Source organism: Danaus plexippus, chromosome 26 (assembly GCF_018135715.1).
Source record: "Danaus plexippus chromosome 26, MEX_DaPlex, whole genome shotgun sequence".
NCBI lineage: Eukaryota > Metazoa > Arthropoda > Insecta > Lepidoptera > Nymphalidae > Danaus > Danaus plexippus.
In genome coordinates, this window is record NC_083554.1 from 3555824 (window position 1) to 3574948 (window position 19125).

Here is a 19125-nt window from a genome sequence, read left to right on the forward strand (position 1 = left end):
TGAAGACAATTTTTATTAATAACAAGAATCATATAATTATATAACACTATATTAGTTTTTATAATTTATCTGAATTAAAACAAAATCTCACAACAAAGATGAACATTTTATATTTTTTAAATTAAATTTCTCAACTGGTTCACGAACGTTCGCTTCGTTTTAATAAAAAAATCTGTCAATTAATCAAGCTTTTACCGATACGGTATTATAATTTAAAAATAATTAAACATTTATTGTCTCAATAAATTAAGATTGATCGCAAACGTTACGACATCTGCTCAATTAATAATGAATTAATAAAAATTAATAACTATTTGTTTATATCAATGATTTTTTATAAATGCACATTTTGATTGAAGATATTGACAGTGGAAATCAGAACAGTTTTTTATCTGGTGTACCTACTTAGCATGCAAGGTCACGACTCCCATTGGGGTGCCTTTTTGTCCCCTTAGTCACTTTTTGTCAAGAGATTTAGAATCAAATATTCTCACTAGTATGACATGTAGATTTAGAAGTGTTTGTATTTGATGATAATAATCAAACATTGACAATTTTTTTCTACTTCAGTCATCATCGCTGGAGATAATATACGGATAATGTAATTATTTGTAGGTATTGTTGCAGTTAGTAACAAATTCACTTAAATATGTAGTACATTCATCCTGACGTACTTTCGTCATATTTATAAAATATTTTCTGAGAATATTAAGCGAATTCTACTAAACTTTTCCGTATTATAAAAACAGATTATTATTTATTGAAAAACAGTTTTTTTTTAATTCCAGGGAAGCTTCTAAATACCAGAAATATTATTATCTCTTTGTTGTTTAAAAAATTTTATATTGACAAAAAAACCCAATGTTTGATAAACTAGGCTTAAATCCAGAAATGACTTAAAATCCTAATTCCGGCACAAACAGGTCCTATTTACCCCTTCCGTAAATTAAGTTTGTTTCGCCTCGATTCGGCTTCCAAAGACTGTTACTGGCAAAACTTTAAATGGGGTCTTTTGTGCTGTTTTTAAATTAAATTTAAATCCTTTTACAAACGTCTGTTTTATTTACATTGCGAAATAAAACGAAAAATTTTAAGCATTGATGAGAATATTCTATTGTGCAATACTCTTAATTTGGTACTCAAAAATTTAAAAGCGCTAAAAAATGTAAGTGTATTTTGTTTTGAAAATGAATCAAGTAAGTTTGTAAAGGTTTAAATTATGAACGTCTTGTGAAAAGAAAGAAAAAAATGTGATTTTTGGTGAAACAGCGACTATGTCTTACCTTATTATGTTCCTGCTGCGCTAACAGCTGCTCTCGAACCATTTGCAGCTGTAAAATCATCTCGGATAGCTGCCTCTCCTTCTCTAAGACACTTTCTCCCGCCTGCAAAGCCTGTAGTGTCGCTGCGTCTAGAACCCCTCGTCTGTCACTGGGGAAGAAAGTGAAGATTAAACTTAATGAATTAAATATCCCTAGCATAAATGTTTTAGTAGCTAATGATACTAGAATTGACTCCCGACTCTATTCGCCTCTTTGGCTGTTATCGTGTCATAAAAATATACAGCTAGCTATAGGTTGCTTTTAGCTTCATTGTAGAAAATACAGACAATCCTTTGATAAAACTATATACGTATAATACATAAAAATAAAATCATTATAATAATATAAATTATATTTATAAAATTAAGCCTATACTATGTGCATTAAAACCCTTTCGTGTGTAAATAAGAAAATTCGTATATAAGTCCTTGAATTTATTCATAACAAAACAACATACTTACTTATTTTATAGCGTCAATATACAAGTTAAGCTAATTTTGATTAATAAAGAGAAAAAAATATATAATATTTTTTTGTTTAAATCATATAAAACAAGAAGCAAAAAATAATAATGTTGGAACAGGTATTCGTTAATTAGAAATTCGTAAAAGCAACAAACAAAATTGTAGTATGTATCAATAAGAGATCAACATCACGAGATACGAATCCGACGGTAACGTCACAAACAATTAGACTGGCCATCAATTATTTTACATATCACTGAGCAGAACGATGGACCATTTTAAATTAAGTCTCGAATAATAAAGAAAGGAAAAACATATTCGGAGAAGAATTGAATTTTCGATTCTAAAATTAAATTGAAAAAAAAAGTTCGGTTTAGGATTTTTTTTTTTAATACGAAACTTTGTATACCTTTGTTGTTCTAAATTTGAAATATAAGCATAACTTTTCTTAATGACTTTCATTTTTCGTGATTTATGACGCGAGGAACAGTAAATACAACTTAAAACAACATCATTCAAACTAGAACCTTTCCTATTTGTGTGTATTTTGCAACACAAACGTTTGCATCGGAGACGGAACTGAATTATTAATGCCATGTCCGTAAGATGCTATTGCCTTATTATGAACCAAACGTGGGACATAGAAATTCCTTTAAGGACTAAATATATAAATGTACGTATTATATAAATTTTAACTATACAGTTCTAAAGAGAAATGTCCAAAAGATCACAACAAAAACACGCGGCTCTTTTTATACGAGGAAGTATATCAGAATACAAATCTACATAACTGAATGTAACCGTCTCATTTTCCTCAATACGCAAAATAAGCTCAAAGACTGAGATAATTATAATGATTTATTCTTAAATTTTGGGTCGAAATGGGAACTTTCACTATATTCAGACCCGTCAATCAGCTATCGTAATGAGCCCTAATTAAGAAACATATTTTTTGTCACATTACATTAAATACATCAAAATATCTCTCATGTTAAATATAACGGCGAACCAATTTGTGCATAAAATTTTGATATTTCAAAATAGTTTCAAAATTCATCACATAAAGTAAATAAAATTAAAAAGAATTTTTAAAACTCGATAAAGAATTTTGATGGTATAATTATAATTTACAAAACGAGATAAAATATTTAATCAATACTATAATTTTTTCCACTACTATCCTCAGTAATGTGTTTAATTTGTACCTCCAAATATTATTACGGGAGTAATCTCAAATATCTTTATTTTCCGTGTGAAGGAAGCTTTATTCTCATAATGTTGAAACGTATACACAATACAAGAAGCCGCGCTACCTGTGCGAAGTAATGTTTTATTTTCCTGCTCAGTGGCGCGCCATTCTTAATTTATTGTCAGCCGAATCAAATGTTTTTTCTATATATATGTTTAGTCTGCATTGAGTTCGGAGCGATAATAAAATACCGACCGCGATCAAAATAGCAAAAAACATTTGATTTAAAATTTGGAATGGAGCAATTACTAAAAAGGTCAATTAGTATCCACTAACATAAGTTAGTTAACGTCCCTAGTGGGGTGACTAATAGAGCAGCTAGCTTTTCAACAGATATTCGATTATTCCAATTTGTAGACCACTTTATTTGCCATCGATAAAAAATTAAAGCTGTCATAAATATAACGTGTCATTAAGAGACGGTGAATGGAATACGCGAAGAGCTGATTATTGAAAATATAGATTTGTATTTTTATGAATTTTAAGGCAATTATAATATTTAAATTGTAAATTGGATTATTATGAAATTTATTTACAATTAGCCCCTTTAAACAATCTCGAATTTGGTTTTTGAGATATGTATCTGGCAGCACTAGTGTGAATTTTAATAATTTGATTTAATTTAATTGTTCCATTAAAGAAGAAATTTACTGGCAAAAAATGTAAAATTATCCATGTGTAGGTGTGCAATTGGATATGTCAAATACATTTTATCATCTGTATCAAAAAAAAACAAAGATACGTCTGTAAGGAAATCTCGCAAGGGTAAGGGGTGACGTCATTAAAATGCATGCGAGGGACATGACGCCATGAATTTTGACGTAATACATCGTGTTTAAGAAAACTCTCGCAGGTACAACCCGGTCTATAGTCTATAGTCTCAAATATTGTTAGAAATATAAGATTCGATGCATGATTCAAAATTAAATCTCTCCATTAATGAACTTTTAATGAAAATATAAGAAATGTATTATAACACAATTGAATGTATTTCAAAAGACAGTAACTATAAAATACTTTAATGTAGGTTGAAGACTTTATTTTTTATCATGTTGCTTAAAAATCTTTCCACCCCAACAGGAAATCTGCTAAGTTAAGTAAAAGAAATATCATCTCCTGTAAAATCTCGATAGCTTCCCTGCTCGCGTTATTAACCGTCAGGGCCACCTGACACAATAATTGTGTAAAACATGTCTTTCACAACTTCATTCTTTTCCAAACTTCCCTTTGAATTATATTTTCGATCAAAAATTTTCACTTCCTTTGATGATACCTTAAGAAGCAAATGAGATTTTGTTTTATTATTTCTTTCGACGTCTTTGAGGTTTTCTTTTCGATAGAGATTATAACGTTGGAGAAAATTAAAACAGTCCTTTGTGAGGGTTCTAATTATTACGATCATTGACAATGTTAATTTAAGAAGCCATTTTGCCTTTTCATATCTCATTGAATGATAATAATCTTTCAGGAAACCTATTATGGAATCGTATTCAAATTCTTTTGTAAACAGATGGCTCGCTTGTTATTTTAAAGAACTAAAGCTTCACTATTCTGTAACGTGATGCTGTATGATGCATTAACTATGCAGTGATGGGGTCGCCGCACAATTTGTGGGCAACAATAAAAAATCCCTTAACGCCAGACAACGCAACTTGTAAGGCCATCCGTCTTCTTCCCCTCCACAGTTAGTGTGGATATGGTTAGGATTTTTAAATAATAGTTTGGTTTTAAACAATTTGCTTGATTCCTACATATTCGTGTAGTCATATAGAAAGTAATACGAAAGCTTGATAAAACATAATCAATTCGAAAATAGGATGAAAAATAAAAAGAGATAAAAAATAATGATTTTGACGTTTATAATAAGTAAGGAGGTTATGAGAAACGAGGATTTATATACATATTAGATTCAATATTAAAATATCTTTCGCTTAGTTTGTATAGTCTATATGAGTGCTGTTTGTTGTTCCGTGAGTCCACACTATTATATCCCAACAATGCAGTCATTATTATTTTAAAGGTCGTCGTCCGTCAGTCTTTCCGTTTTTATTCGCGATGTTTGCTGAGCGGGAGAATGATAGCATTTTAAATCAAGTTAAGGTAAAAGATTTTTTTTTTATATACAAAATAAAATAGTTTGCATGTTAAATAAAGTTTAATAAATTTTAGAAGTACGCATTATTTACGATGGTTTGACGTCTTTTTATGATAATAAAAAATATATGTTAATGTTTTCGTATTACGTATTTACATGTTTTATTATTAGTTGGCAGATGTATTAAATAGTTCTTGCGTTTTGTGATTATGTTTCCATTGGCCGACATTACGTTTCCACAAGTCTAATAACTACTCCAGTACCACTTACAATCATGATCTGACTCGGTCATCTAATAAAAGTCGTTTTAGCAGAACCGCCCATAAACGTGCTGCATACATTACCAATAAATAAAATGGAATGGACGATTCAATTCTGTATGTTCAATAAAAGTACATACGAAATGTAAAGGCGAACATGAATTCTTCATAGGAAATTGTATAGCCATTGGTATTATCATTTTTAGTGCTCGCCACATTGCTATATTCAGATGGAATTTTTGATGCACTGGCAACATAGTTCCACTGCGATTGGCTGCCCTGAATATTGTATGAACCAATCACTGCGTTGCGCTTAACGTTGCATTCCAATTTCAAATGACTAAGGCGGCAAAACGAATAACCAAACTTTTGCAATGTAACCGTTATTTAATTAATATAGTTTGTGTCAACTTTATTTCAAAAGTGGAACAATTTGAATGGGACTTTATTTAGTACACACAATATAAAAGAATAAAGTTGTATGTGTAATACCAAAAAGATATTGACACAAATGGTTATTGAGGTTAATTATAATAATTTCAGAAACACCCTGTCTATTTCTAATGACCAAATATTAATAAGGAATTGTAAAATGGGCGGTGCAACTTGTTATGTAAAACAAATTAGCATCAAGTAATTAATAATAGTACAATTAGTCAGGTCAACGGTATATAGATAAAATATATAAATTTATTTTTTACTTCTGGAACTTTATCTACTATCTCAATTGATAGCTATTCAATCTCTTTTTTAGTCTGTTGGCATTTTGACGTTTGACCGTTGACTAAACTGCAACAGTAAATATTGAAATAATTAAAACAATAAAATAAACATGAAATATTCAATAACGTAAACATTTAAAATAGACTCTTAGTTTTATAGTGTAGTATTGTAAATCTTTGCAAGGCTACTTTGTCTTGTAAATAGTTATTGTGGTACACAAAGACGCATTGTCAAAGACATAAGGCCTTGTCAATTGTCTGTGTCATCTCACTCAGCTATTTCAATTGACGTAAGTCAAATTGTTTCTATTTAAATAATATTTCTATTCACAGTTAGTTTGTTTGAATGTTATTGTTTGGTATATTCATAAGTTAATCTTGTGAAGAATACTTTTATTTGTTAATGAAAATTAATTTTGATATCAGATACGTTTTAGTTATTTTTGATTATGTAATCAAATCTCGTTAATACAACCTAATGTTATAATATATAAATAAAAGCTGACTATTGTTTTCTCTCGCCCAGCATTCAGTCATCAGTCAGATGTATCATAAATAAGACATTCTCTTTCACTAATGTTACCGCCTTTTATAATTTAAAGCGTTTACATTGTGCTTTCAAAATATATATCACTACAAATTACATTTCGTCTATTGTTCGGCTTTGGTTAGAATATGTGGGATAAGTTTAAAGAGATTTGCGTTATAACTCTATTATAGGACAAGAAATAAAACCTATTGATTGAGTATTTAGGAATAAGTAGTATATAATAATTGTTATATAATTATTATCCTAAATTACATTATAAGTTTCTAAGAGATTTTTTCTAAAGCACTTAGTCGTTTATCCCTTAATTATTTCGTTTGTTTTGGTGAACTACCCTCCATATTGTTAAATATAAAAACATTGATATACAAAGGTACTCTTCTGACTTGATCCACACCCCAAACTAACTTCATAACGTAGATATATTATAAAACATTACGTGTTCACGTCTTAATCTATAGCGATTAGCAAAGCGTTTAATTAGTGCGTAGCCGCGGGACAATGAACGCACATTTGTCTTCAATGTTGGTAAATAATAAATTGGGTTGTGTTAATTACGTATATTTTTAGCCGACAAGAGGAAAGGGTTTTGAATTCAACTGCTTATATTTTTATGTGTATGCCAGCGAAAACTTTATGATTCAAAGATAATTTTTTTTTGTATTTGAGACCATTCTCTTTCTGTCTAGTTGGCGAAATTAAATCTAAAGATTTTTTTAAATTAAAAACGGATTAGGATTAACTAATAAGGAAACAAACATATTTAGCATCTGTTAAAAAAAAATTAATATTACAAAAAAAAAAAATACATAAGATGTCTGTATTTTTTTTATTAAATTAATTTTTTGGTCCCATAGAATGGAGTATATTTATGTGACTAATTGGTTCAATCATATGTGATGTCATATATGTAAAGGGTTTTTATTATATGCTGCACAACTACAATGATTTATATGCTGGAGAATATGCAGGTGTGTGATTTCTAGGTGATTTAGCATGACATACGTTTCACTGTTTGTTGTTTAATTTTTTATGTTTGCATCACGTTATTTATATCATTCTTTAAATTTAAAATATATTTTTTTTCCTAAAAAACCACAATGCATTTAAATGCTAAAAAAATGCTCATAGCAATATAGTTCTGACGTCATATCATTGGTCTCCTTTAAATTGGTCGGCGTGTTTATCTGTTATGTGACACAAAACAATGTTCTAAAACTCCATAGTAACGAAAGCATCCGCAACAATAATCGTATAAATCATTATGATAATACAAGATAAAGCTATGTAAATACAAATATTGACATGAATCGATTGAACTCGCCTTAACCTTTTATATCACCTATTATTGTTATATCTATTTCTAATTTTATTGCATAACCAGATTATGTGGAACTTAGATAATTTTAATAAACAGAGATTATTTAGCGATTTTAAACCATGAGGGGTTCAATATAAATCGGTCGCCATACATTTCTTATACATGATATGGGTAAATATACATAATTTTCATTCGATATCAATAGTATTAAAGGATATAAGCGGTCATTTAAATAAACAGGTTTTACCAAAAAATTATGCCGTAAAAAATATTTCCAACGAATTTGACGGACATTTTGACGTGAACGTGTGGTCTGGGACTTTGTTTTTAATGGTCCATATTACAGATTGTTAAATATCTAACGACACTCACAGATAGTTAAACACTATTTTGTACCTTTACCGAAACCTACTTATTAAAATGGCTGTTAATATGGCGTTTATGAGGATTTAGAATTCTTAATGTCCCAGTTTAATAGGCTGTGATGGTTTTAAAGTTATTGCTATACAATAAATGTTTATTTAGAAGTAACATAGTTTGTTATTACAAATTAATAATTTTGGTAATAATAATAATATTAAATATATGAAATCATATATTTAATAGTTTTAAGTTTAATTCTCAACACCAGACAACAGAACTGACGTATCATCATGATTCTAGTCTAGACTAAATGATTATATAAAAAACTATGTAGATCATGACCAGCCGTTTGCAAATAAAAAAATACTTTCCTTTTTCCAAGGAGATCTCATGACCTTATTTGGATACAGTTCTTTTTTTAAACATGAAAGATGCAAATTTTGCAACACTGATATATGTATATCTGTCATATTTTTATAATTGAGTGAATAATTAAATAATATTATGATTAGTATTGTTTAACATAACATTTAGTATCGTCATAATATATAATTATAATGTCCAATGATCTTTGTTATAATGATTTCCGTATCATTTGCAGACAGTTTGAAACAAAACATTTAATTAATGAATCGCATCGGAAATTACCAGCGTTGATGACAGAGATTATCATATAATTCTATTCTAACAAACAATTTTAAATAGAAATAGATAAATCAAATTTACATTATTCTTAAGGACAAGGGATTTTTTTGAAAGGTTTCTATTACTGACAAAAAAGTAGCCCTGTAAACATATTTAGAAGAATTTTAATAATGTAATAGGAATTGACTTACTTGTTCTGTTTAACAGGCGTTGTGGATGGCGTGGGCCTCTTCTCTTCTTTTATAGTACTATTATTCATTTTGGACGTTAATCTTTTCAGTACATCGTCCATAGACCGCTTATGCGGAGGTGCGAGCGATAACGCGCTGTTGTGATTCAGCAATGAATTGTTATTATTGCAAAGTCCCAGCACTTTTTCAGCGCCGGGACTGCTGCATTCTGAGGAGCCACGTCTTCTTGCCTGGAGATCGTTGACTTGATGCAGACTGAGGAATGACGATGGGACTAGAAGATTATTTGTCATGTCTAATGATTGATCAAAGCGTTGTTTTTTGCTCGGCTGTTCGTCTTCGTAGGTTTCGCCTTCGCTGAGAGAAGTTCTGGGCGAAGAACTTGGTGAGAACTTGTAGAAGTTTTGATGTTCGTTGTCGTCAGACTCGTGGTGATCCGAGAACTCCAGTGCTGCGGGTCCGGCTTCCGATTTCTCTGTGTCGGTAGCACCTTCTTGCAATTTAGAGGGCGGCGACTTTCTTTTAGATGACATGTTTCTGTAAAGAAGAAAACAATTTTAATACTCTTACGATTTCCATTAATATAAATACATTATATACTATAATGTCAAAATCACTTTAATTTATAATATATTTATATGAGTAATCGATACGTCAGGTTGCAAGTAACAAAATATAAACTAAGTTTAACTCAAAGGTTTATGAAATAGTCCGTATGTCTAACAGGCAACCATCCAACATCAGAACCAGATCCAGACACGTACAAAATAACCAAAAACATCGAAACTAAAATGGAAACTAAGACGAAACAAACTTTTAACCGGAACATCCGTAACTTCATCAGGGGAAAGACAAATATCTGATCCGAATCGCAGGTCAGACGGATTTGTCACCAAGTAGAACTCGCTTCGTTAAAGCATTTAATTGGCCTTTGCTAATTGTATTAATTGCTTCCCCTTTGGACTTAAGGTGTCCGTTATATGAATTTACGGTAACAACCTAAAGGTTAATACTAAAATACTAGTACCTACTTATGCTGACTTTATTCGTATCCGTAGTTCAATATATACATTTTAAATTACTTATGTGTATTTTTATCCTCACCTTAACCACTTTTTCCTTACTTTTTATAACTCTAAGCTTAAAGGGCTTAATTCGTGCAAATAGTACATAAAACATATATAAAATATATTATATATATATATATGAAAGTTTCCCAAACGTTGAGATTCAACCATCACAAACAACTATATAACATCATTTAATTAATGTAATAATTTCTGAGACAACCCTAAATCAAATACTCTATGTAATAGCATATATTGCGTGAGGGGTTATGTACACTCCAATCAATACTTAAGGGATCCCAAACGTCTTCATTGAGTGTGCCAACAAATGAATTTCTTGCTTAGACACGGTCTGGCGTCTCTTTGATGTCTGTTTGTGTACATAGTCTTAATTAAGCTACGAATTTATTTATTATCCAACTTAGATTTATTACTTGTCGGCCTTCAGATTTTCATTTGTATTTCTTTTTCCAATCGTTATGTGTTTTATAGGTTTAAAGCGATAATTATTTTTTAAATACTACAAGTTTATGTACATTTATTTTTTTTGTTAATATATTAGATTCCTATTTAAAAATGTAATATTTTTTACAATCGGGTTCTTCATCCTTTAATACAATCAAGCCCCGTTAACACAGTGACACTAGAAATTGTGTTATTGCCCGTCTTACCAAGGGGATCGAAATATAGAATGACAAACCTTTAGAGAGTACAGGGATATTTTTAAAATTTAACGACACTTTTTATATTTAGAAAAGACGATCCGATAAAAAAAAAATATTAAGTCATTATATTTATATTTACAACACTCCTTCATTTATTATTCCAATTCACGATTATTGATCTTTAACAAGTTATTTTATATCCTACGTAAATTATTTAAAATATACACCCACGTTAAATATTATAAAAAAAAAATAAGTTCAATGGGTCCATGATCTGATATAATTAACCTTAAGACCTTTTTGGAACAAATACAACAGATTAAGGAAGATAATAAAAAAAAAATGTTTGTGTTATGAATTTAAAATTAAATAAATACAACTTGGAATTTGATAAAGAAAAGTTATTAGAATCAAATCAAATGAATAAACAAACTGCACTTGACAATAATGAACTAGAAATATTTTGAAATACATTTACTGGTACAATTGTGTTCACTCCATCCCTCGATAGTTCTCTAGCAAGCAAAAGTTACTTTATAAAGTAATTTAGTCTTTATCGTGTATGACATAAGGTTTTGTGAACGGCAAATCAATTATTGTTTGTTACTATTAATTTCCTTTCTATTACTACCACAATAACTTCACGCGGTGACTCGAACAATATGGCGATTTGGCGGGAAAATAGTAAGTCAATTACAATCGGAAAATCGTAGCGAAATACCTGACGTCTGGGCTTCCCAATTTTATTTATTTAATCCATAGAAATGCTGGCCAACCAAACTATAACTAACTACATATTATCTTGAAAGGTTGTAAATACTAAATAATTATAATGAGGATTCCCTTGATGTATAAAAAGTATAACGTGTAATTTAAGTATACGTTTTATTCAACAGCACCTAATCAAATTTCCATTAACAAGTTGTATTTATGACAATTCCATGGAAGTGCTACAAAAATATGAGGGTTAAGTTCAATAGAGCACAGCTGATTACAATTTAAAAGGGGAGCGTTGGGCGGGAAACAATGACGTCACTAAATTGACGGCAAATTGTTTTGTTAAACGAACCACCAACCCTTTTCTAAGTGTTAGAAAAATTATAGAACCCCTTGGTAAATATTGTACCAGAATACGATATTAAAATATTAAAAATTATTGTAAATTTTTAAAGCTAAGAAAATATTTTGCACTATCAACATTTATAACGAAGCTAGAGAGATGAGAAGTGGGAATTCAATTCACACAAGACCTAGATTCTGCTAGAGTTAATCGCAGGTGCTAAGTAATTTATTTATTAATATGTCCATCCGTCTGCGAATAAGCCTTCCACAGGATGGACCAAGTTAGCCGATCCATCAGATGAAGGAAATTGCTAACGCCTGTCTTAAATATGTCTTCAGATTTAGGAGACGTCTAGTACATACAAACAAGTTTAAATCAGAAATGTTGCAACTCATATATTGAAAGTAAATCTATGTTTTCTGTTATTAAATATCCATGGTAAATCTCATTTACAAGCCGAGTTCCAAGAGCGCACAATGAAAAATGTGAATTTATTAGAAATATTGTGAAGCACTCTTAATTCAATGACGAACGCGAATTTCTCCCGCTTTCTTATAAAAGTGGCGGAGTATTTTTCCTCGGACCAGTAACTGGATTATTCTTTTCTATTATAAGTTTATTCACAATAACGGAATAAATTTTCCAAGCGTTCTCTGTAAATAGAATTTCAATGTTCCATTTTCATTCTAAAACGTCAGACAGGCAATTTAGAATTTGTATTAATGAATTTTATTTTGCTTAAATAAATTGTTTATTTATTAACAGAATAACATAATCAGTTAAATGAGTAAAATTAGAGTCATTTAGATTTATAATTTTAAATGTTTGTATTCGAATGTAGTATTCAGTATTTATCAAAATTTATAAATGTTTTGGAAAAAATGTAAACAATATAACATTGCAATTTTTATTTTAAATTGACCATAGATCAACTAGCGATTGGGCTAACGATATTACAAACCAAATAGATATTAAATATAAGGAAATCAGATTGAATGTATTGAAATAAAAAATAGCTCAGTGTCATAAATTTCATAATTAGAGGACACATGTCTAGGTCCAATACCGATAAACATATTTTACACAAAATTACAGATATATGTATTAAAAAAAAAGAATTTTATTTTTTCCATCTAGTCCCATTCATCCCAAAACTTTCCAACTCCATAAGTCGCCCCCCGCGAGGGTAATAAGGGACATTATGATCACGTTGCAAACAATGCCAGTGATGTGGCGAACAATGCTCAATCATCAAGAAGATTACACGTCATTGTGCTCGCCACTTGTTCTACGAATCTTTTGCGTCTAGTCTTCCTTTGATGAACTCGCGAAATTACTCCTGTGATTTCTATCGAATAAGTAACACGCCATAAATCTTTTAAATGTTACGTAAAATTTTTATAAGAATTAATAAATCTGTTACTTCATTTTCCCGCATTATTAATGGACAATAATATTAAATTAATTATTTGTGCTCTATATGACGGTATATTTTTAATAGAAATTAATATTTCCTTTCTAAGCTCAATAAGGGACCAAATTTTCTTTACTCGGCAATAACATGACGATGTACTAAAAAAGATAAAAATGTTATGTTTAAAGCAATCTACATACCCATACCCATTACATAAAAGCTTTTCAGACGATAAAAACTGTCAGTTTTCGTACACATGAATACTTTTTCATGTAAGTCCGCTTACATTTCGTCCTGAATCTTGGTTCATTTATCTCAGTTCACAGTGACCTAAGGACAAACAATGGATTCATCAGGGCCTCTTGTTTAGCGTAATCGTAGGGAATCCCTGACTCCGAATACGACATAATTGTTTAGGCATCGTCTTAGGGTCTATATTTTATGTTGAAATGAAATACAGTTTATTCCATTGGGATTTCGTATGTCTGAGTCAGATTTGTTTTGCTATAAAACGTCATTCGAGTTAACGCAGCTGACGCGTTTAAATGTATTAAAGTTCAAACTAATGCTGCGATAATATTTTTAACCTTTACTTTGAGCGACGTCTAAACCTCGGATTTCATTCAACCTGTTAAACAAGAAAAATATATTATATAAAATTAAATGTGAAGTTTTTCTATTCAGTTACGATGGGACACATTTGAATAAAAATTATTGCGAAACAAATGCAATCCACTTCGAAGTGCACAAAACACTTCTGAATGAAACAGTGGAAATAAAAATGGCGGGCTTATAGTTGAGCATGAAAATATAAGTAAGTACCAGCGTTCGAGTCAAGATGCCACTACATTTCCGCACAGTTGCCCGCAAAGGAAAGCTTTCGATTGAGAAAATTTGTTCGGAGCAGTACTCGAAGATTTTTCTGGAAGCACGACAAAACGATAACATTTTTGTAATACCGACACAGAAAAACCCCGCTGAAGACATCAGGACGCAAATACACAGTTTCAAAGAAAACAATAACTATAACAAACATGTTCAATGTATCATTAAATATGTCTCATTGTTTATAATACTCCATATTCCCCCTTCTCTATCTGTCGTCTCATAAAACAAACAAGTGAACATCCTTTGACAGAACACAAACAATTGTCCAAATCATAAACAATGGTGTACATGGCAAATATTATCTGCGCCCCGCTCAAAGTATTCCTACGTATAATGAACCATTCATACTGCCAAACAAACTCCAACCAACCATATGCAATAATTCTATGCGCCCGGTTGCAATTTGTTAAAGTACTAAATCGCTATCATGTTACAAAGGAAATTAAACCAAAACAGAAGACAGTAAAATCCAAAATTAAATGAAGATGTTCATAGATGTAAATCCTTGAGCATCTGACAAACAACAGAAGCGATTTCACGACATCAAAGTGGAATACGACATATTACGCTTCAAAATAAACACCAGAATAAATACATCGAAATGTTTGCCCCGGAATAATCGGCAGTGGGGTGATCATATTCTAAATTATCCGGTAACAGAGGGTAGTTTCCGAAACCCTTTTGATAGTGAGGATTAATTTGCTGTTTGTGCATACGGTTTTCGCCATTTTGGGATTTGCAATTAATAAAGACCATAGCCTATAAGCTGCTGTTGTCGGTGTGGGCTTTACAGATTTCTCACATATGTTCTACAATCGCATACAAATGAACAAACGCCGTAAAAAACTTTTCTAACGAAGGAAAAATGTTGTCAATAAAATTGGAGCGAGTTTAAAAATGGAAGCCTATAATTTGCACATAAAACACATCCTAATGGCTCCGTACGTGATCACTTATTCGGTGGACTCACAAAACGACGCATCTTCATCTGAAAGCAGACTTTGATTTAAATACATTATTCTTGTAATAACAGAACCGGACGGAGGGATCCATTGAAGTTGTAGAATACATTATTTTAATTTGTACCACCTCTTTGTGACCCCATCAGAGAATTGATGGCTTCAAAGCCTTCTCTTCCGTTCGACAAAGTATAATTTGCTAAGTAAATGAACGGGCAGACAATCCTGTTACCATCCCGAGTTTTGTTTCGATTGAAGATTAAAGAGTAGCGAATCAGTGAAAGGTGCCCTTTTCAATCAGAGCTTTTGTGAGTGTTATCTCTGTTAATTTTAGGAGGCCAATGAACGATGATACAATACAATCTCATTTAATTTTATTATTCATGTCTGTTATAAATTATCACTCGGAATGTTTGAATTTTCGTGTATAGACGATAATAGTAATAATTATTGCATTGAACAAGGAAGCAATAATCTAAATTGAACATGTCGAAATGCAAGATGTCGCAATTTCGTATTCATTGAGAGCGGTAGAATAGCGAGCTACGGAGAATTATTGTCAAATCTCAGGGGCGTTTCGGACGACGATCCTTTGAAACGAGAATTAAGAAATGTGGAGGTATAAAAATACAATGATAATACCAAAGTTTTTAGTTTTGAAAATATGGCTTTGTTTTTAATATTTTAGTATGATTGTATATATAAGTATTTTTGAGCTTTTTTAACCGTTTTGAAATATGAAATTACATATATTATATAAACAGGGATATAAAATTAAATTGACTTATATTTGTTTTGAATATTTTCCTTTTATATGTGAAGTTTTTGTATATTATTTAGTGTTCTCCAAATCATTCGTACATCCCAAACGGAGGACATTTAAGATAAAATTGGGGACGATCATACCGACCCCAGACAGGTCAGTTATTGTTACTTGCAGACATCATAGGAATTTCCGATGTCATAGATATAATATCTATATCGTGATTCATATAACATTTGGATCAATATTTAGCTACGATGATATCTTTTTAAAATTCCTTATGTATTGCCTTTAACACGTGAGATGTACGTTCATTGTATTTATTAACTTATTTAAAACATAAACAGTAGTAGCTCCAAGCAATATCGAATGCTGAATATATAATTCATAAGGTCTCCGGCAAAGCCACTACACCTTTGTGAATAATTTAGATGGCAGACACATGATTTTTGCAAGAGCCGCGGTCTGCCCTCTTTAGGCCATAAAATATCATCGGGGATATAAAATAGCCATTGTAGAAAACTTCAACATTCATCCTCGTCGACCTTCGCGTAAATAATGCAGTTGCCTTTATTACGTGCAATAAAAAACCGGTTTAGGATAATAAAGCAGTAATATTTCTTTTCGTAGTTCTGTTCCTACACTAACGTTTGATGAGCCGTAAATCAAATGTACCGAATCTATTTGTGTATTAAATCACGCAATCTAGAACGTCTTGTTAGGTGCGAATGAACAATTAAAGCGTCTTATATCTAACGTGGTCTTGTTTACGTGCTCACAATAGCTCAATCTACGCTTTATAACCGAATTACATCCCGCCTGAGCACAATCCCACGCCATCAACCCATTATTAACCCTTTCAAGGAGTCACAATCACAATTTGCGGTTATTTGTCAAGTCGTGTGGTAATTCTGTGATATTTCACTAAACATCGTTTGGTTGACGTTTTCGGTTAAATCTCTTAATCTTTTTGCGCTAACTGCTGCGGTCTTTATGATGGTAATTGACTTGTCTACAATGCTTGATGTTTGTTGAGGTTTATTAAGTACTTTATTATGTTCTCACGGATCGTATATATTGTTGTACAGTTTTGTTACTATAATTGAGTCGTGTTATTTATTTTATTTAGATTAAAGCAAATAATTATTTTAGAGTTTGAACTGTTAACAATAAACTAACGAGTATGTAGTACCGAATAGTGTACAAAGCCGGGAGTGGTTATTAATTTTCTTGAACAGTTACATCTAGTTTACTATTCAAGTAAAGGCACTATTCACATCGAACAATGAACGCGTGACGTCTAATTTCGCAAGTACCATAAATAAAGTGTCACTTCCACATTACCGGGATTTGTGTGGAACAATGAGCTTTCGCTTACGGAGGCCAAATGCACGTTTTACAACACATAAGCGAAATTTTAATCACGAATTTCGCGTTATCAGCGTTGTAGTTTGGTTTGCAGCGATCTGATAGTGATTTATGTTTGATTAAGAATATATTGTCTGTCAAATAATTTACATTCATGTTATTTTAATTGTAATTCAGCTTTAATGGATATTTCTAGAATCGAATCGTATTTTGCAGTCACAGGAATATTTAATGAATAAGTAACATAAGCTTGTCAGACGGTTTAATGACGTACGAATCCAAATTCGTCTCACTCCGACTATTTTGAATGACATAAATTTTCGGCAATTGAGTAATTGGGCGATGACAAACAAACTATCCTAGTATTCTCAAATGGATAGATACAATGAGACTGACGAGTAAGGGATGGACCCAATAAGAAATAGATGAAGCGGAATAATCGAGTCGACAAACAAGAGGGCTGCGATAATGCTTCTCTATTTATCGATACAATCCGATGGTTCTGAATTGGGATGTTTGTAGGGTGTTACCTTTAAACCATAAAGGAAGGAATTGTCGGTTGAAATAGTTTTTAATGCTTTAGAATGCAACTATTAAAAAACAGTTAACAACTGATTTTTCTATTAACGAATTCAATTTGTTTTTTAAATCTTGATAGTTTTTGATGTATTACAATTATTGGATTAAATAATGTTTAGGACAAAAAAAAAATATTTTTTTAGAATAATATATTAACCAAAAATTATTAATGGATGGATTGATTGGATATTTATAAAAAATAATCACTTATTTATTACATATTACGGTTACTAATATCACTATAATTATAACATCAAACAGTAGGTATATATTTAGTTTAGCATTGATTAGTTTTCTTGTCACATCAAAGAGCGAGGGTCTATTGTGTGACCAATAGTAATGTTTTTCATCAATTTTTCTATTCGCAAAGACGCTTTTATGTTTCCATATTCTACGGATTTATTTATTTTCATCGAATACAATTTCATTTAATCATAATAAAATATAAAAACACAATTTTGAAGTTAGGCAAAGGTCTTCAAATATATATATATATATTTTTTATCACAACGAAGTTTTTTTAATCACGAGAAAAGCCGAAGCAGATACCAAATGAGTTTATATTTTTTTCACATAACTATATTTCACAGGCTTAATAACGTCTAAGAAACGAAGCCAAGAAACATTTTATAAAAAATCCGACGTTTCAAGCTAATGCAATGTCTTTTATTTCATATCTCTTCAAGATCAAAGAAACAATTGAGAAAAGTGCACTACAATGTAACAAATTATCCTGAAACTCGCCAAATTGAAGACAGGCTATTATTTATTTCACGATGTCTTATTACGATGTGATTTACACATGACACTCCATTTGACTTGTTTTTCCGATTCAATCTTTTAATGTTGGATTATTATTTACGTTTTTGTATGTTTGTTTGTAAAACATTACGTTCTAGAACTAAACTATAGTCTTATTGATTTTACAGAATTACGAAAAATCACTTATACCTTTTTTTTTTTTACTGTATTGATAAACATTACAGACGTATTCGAATTCCAAATTAGATTCCAAACCATAAATCAAATCGTCAATTTAATTTTCCAAAACCATAAAAATGACATAAAGCTTTTAGTATATTGATTTAGATAAAAAATATACATTATTCGCTTTTAATTTAATGCCCGAATGGGTTTTACAAATAGACCGAGTGTTGGCACGATCTTCATACGGAACAAA

At 30.8% G+C, this 19125-nt stretch overlaps 1 protein-coding gene across 3 annotated transcripts in view; it reads right to left on the reverse strand.

Annotated features, from left to right (window-relative positions):
* The window catches only part of LOC116774412 (transcription factor Sox-5), a 139540-nt gene that overhangs the window by 31791 nt on the left and 88624 nt on the right, over nt 1-19125 (reverse strand). For all 3 annotated transcript variants that reach the window (XM_032667141.2, XM_061524872.1, XM_032667140.2), the window contains 2 exons: nt 9180-9716; nt 1284-1431 (listed from right to left, as the gene is read on the reverse strand). In XM_032667141.2, coding sequence (XP_032523032.2) covers nt 1284-1431; nt 9180-9712 — 681 coding nt within the window. In that variant the 5' untranslated portion in view covers nt 9713-9716. The remainder of the gene's footprint in view (nt 1-1283; nt 1432-9179; nt 9717-19125) is intronic.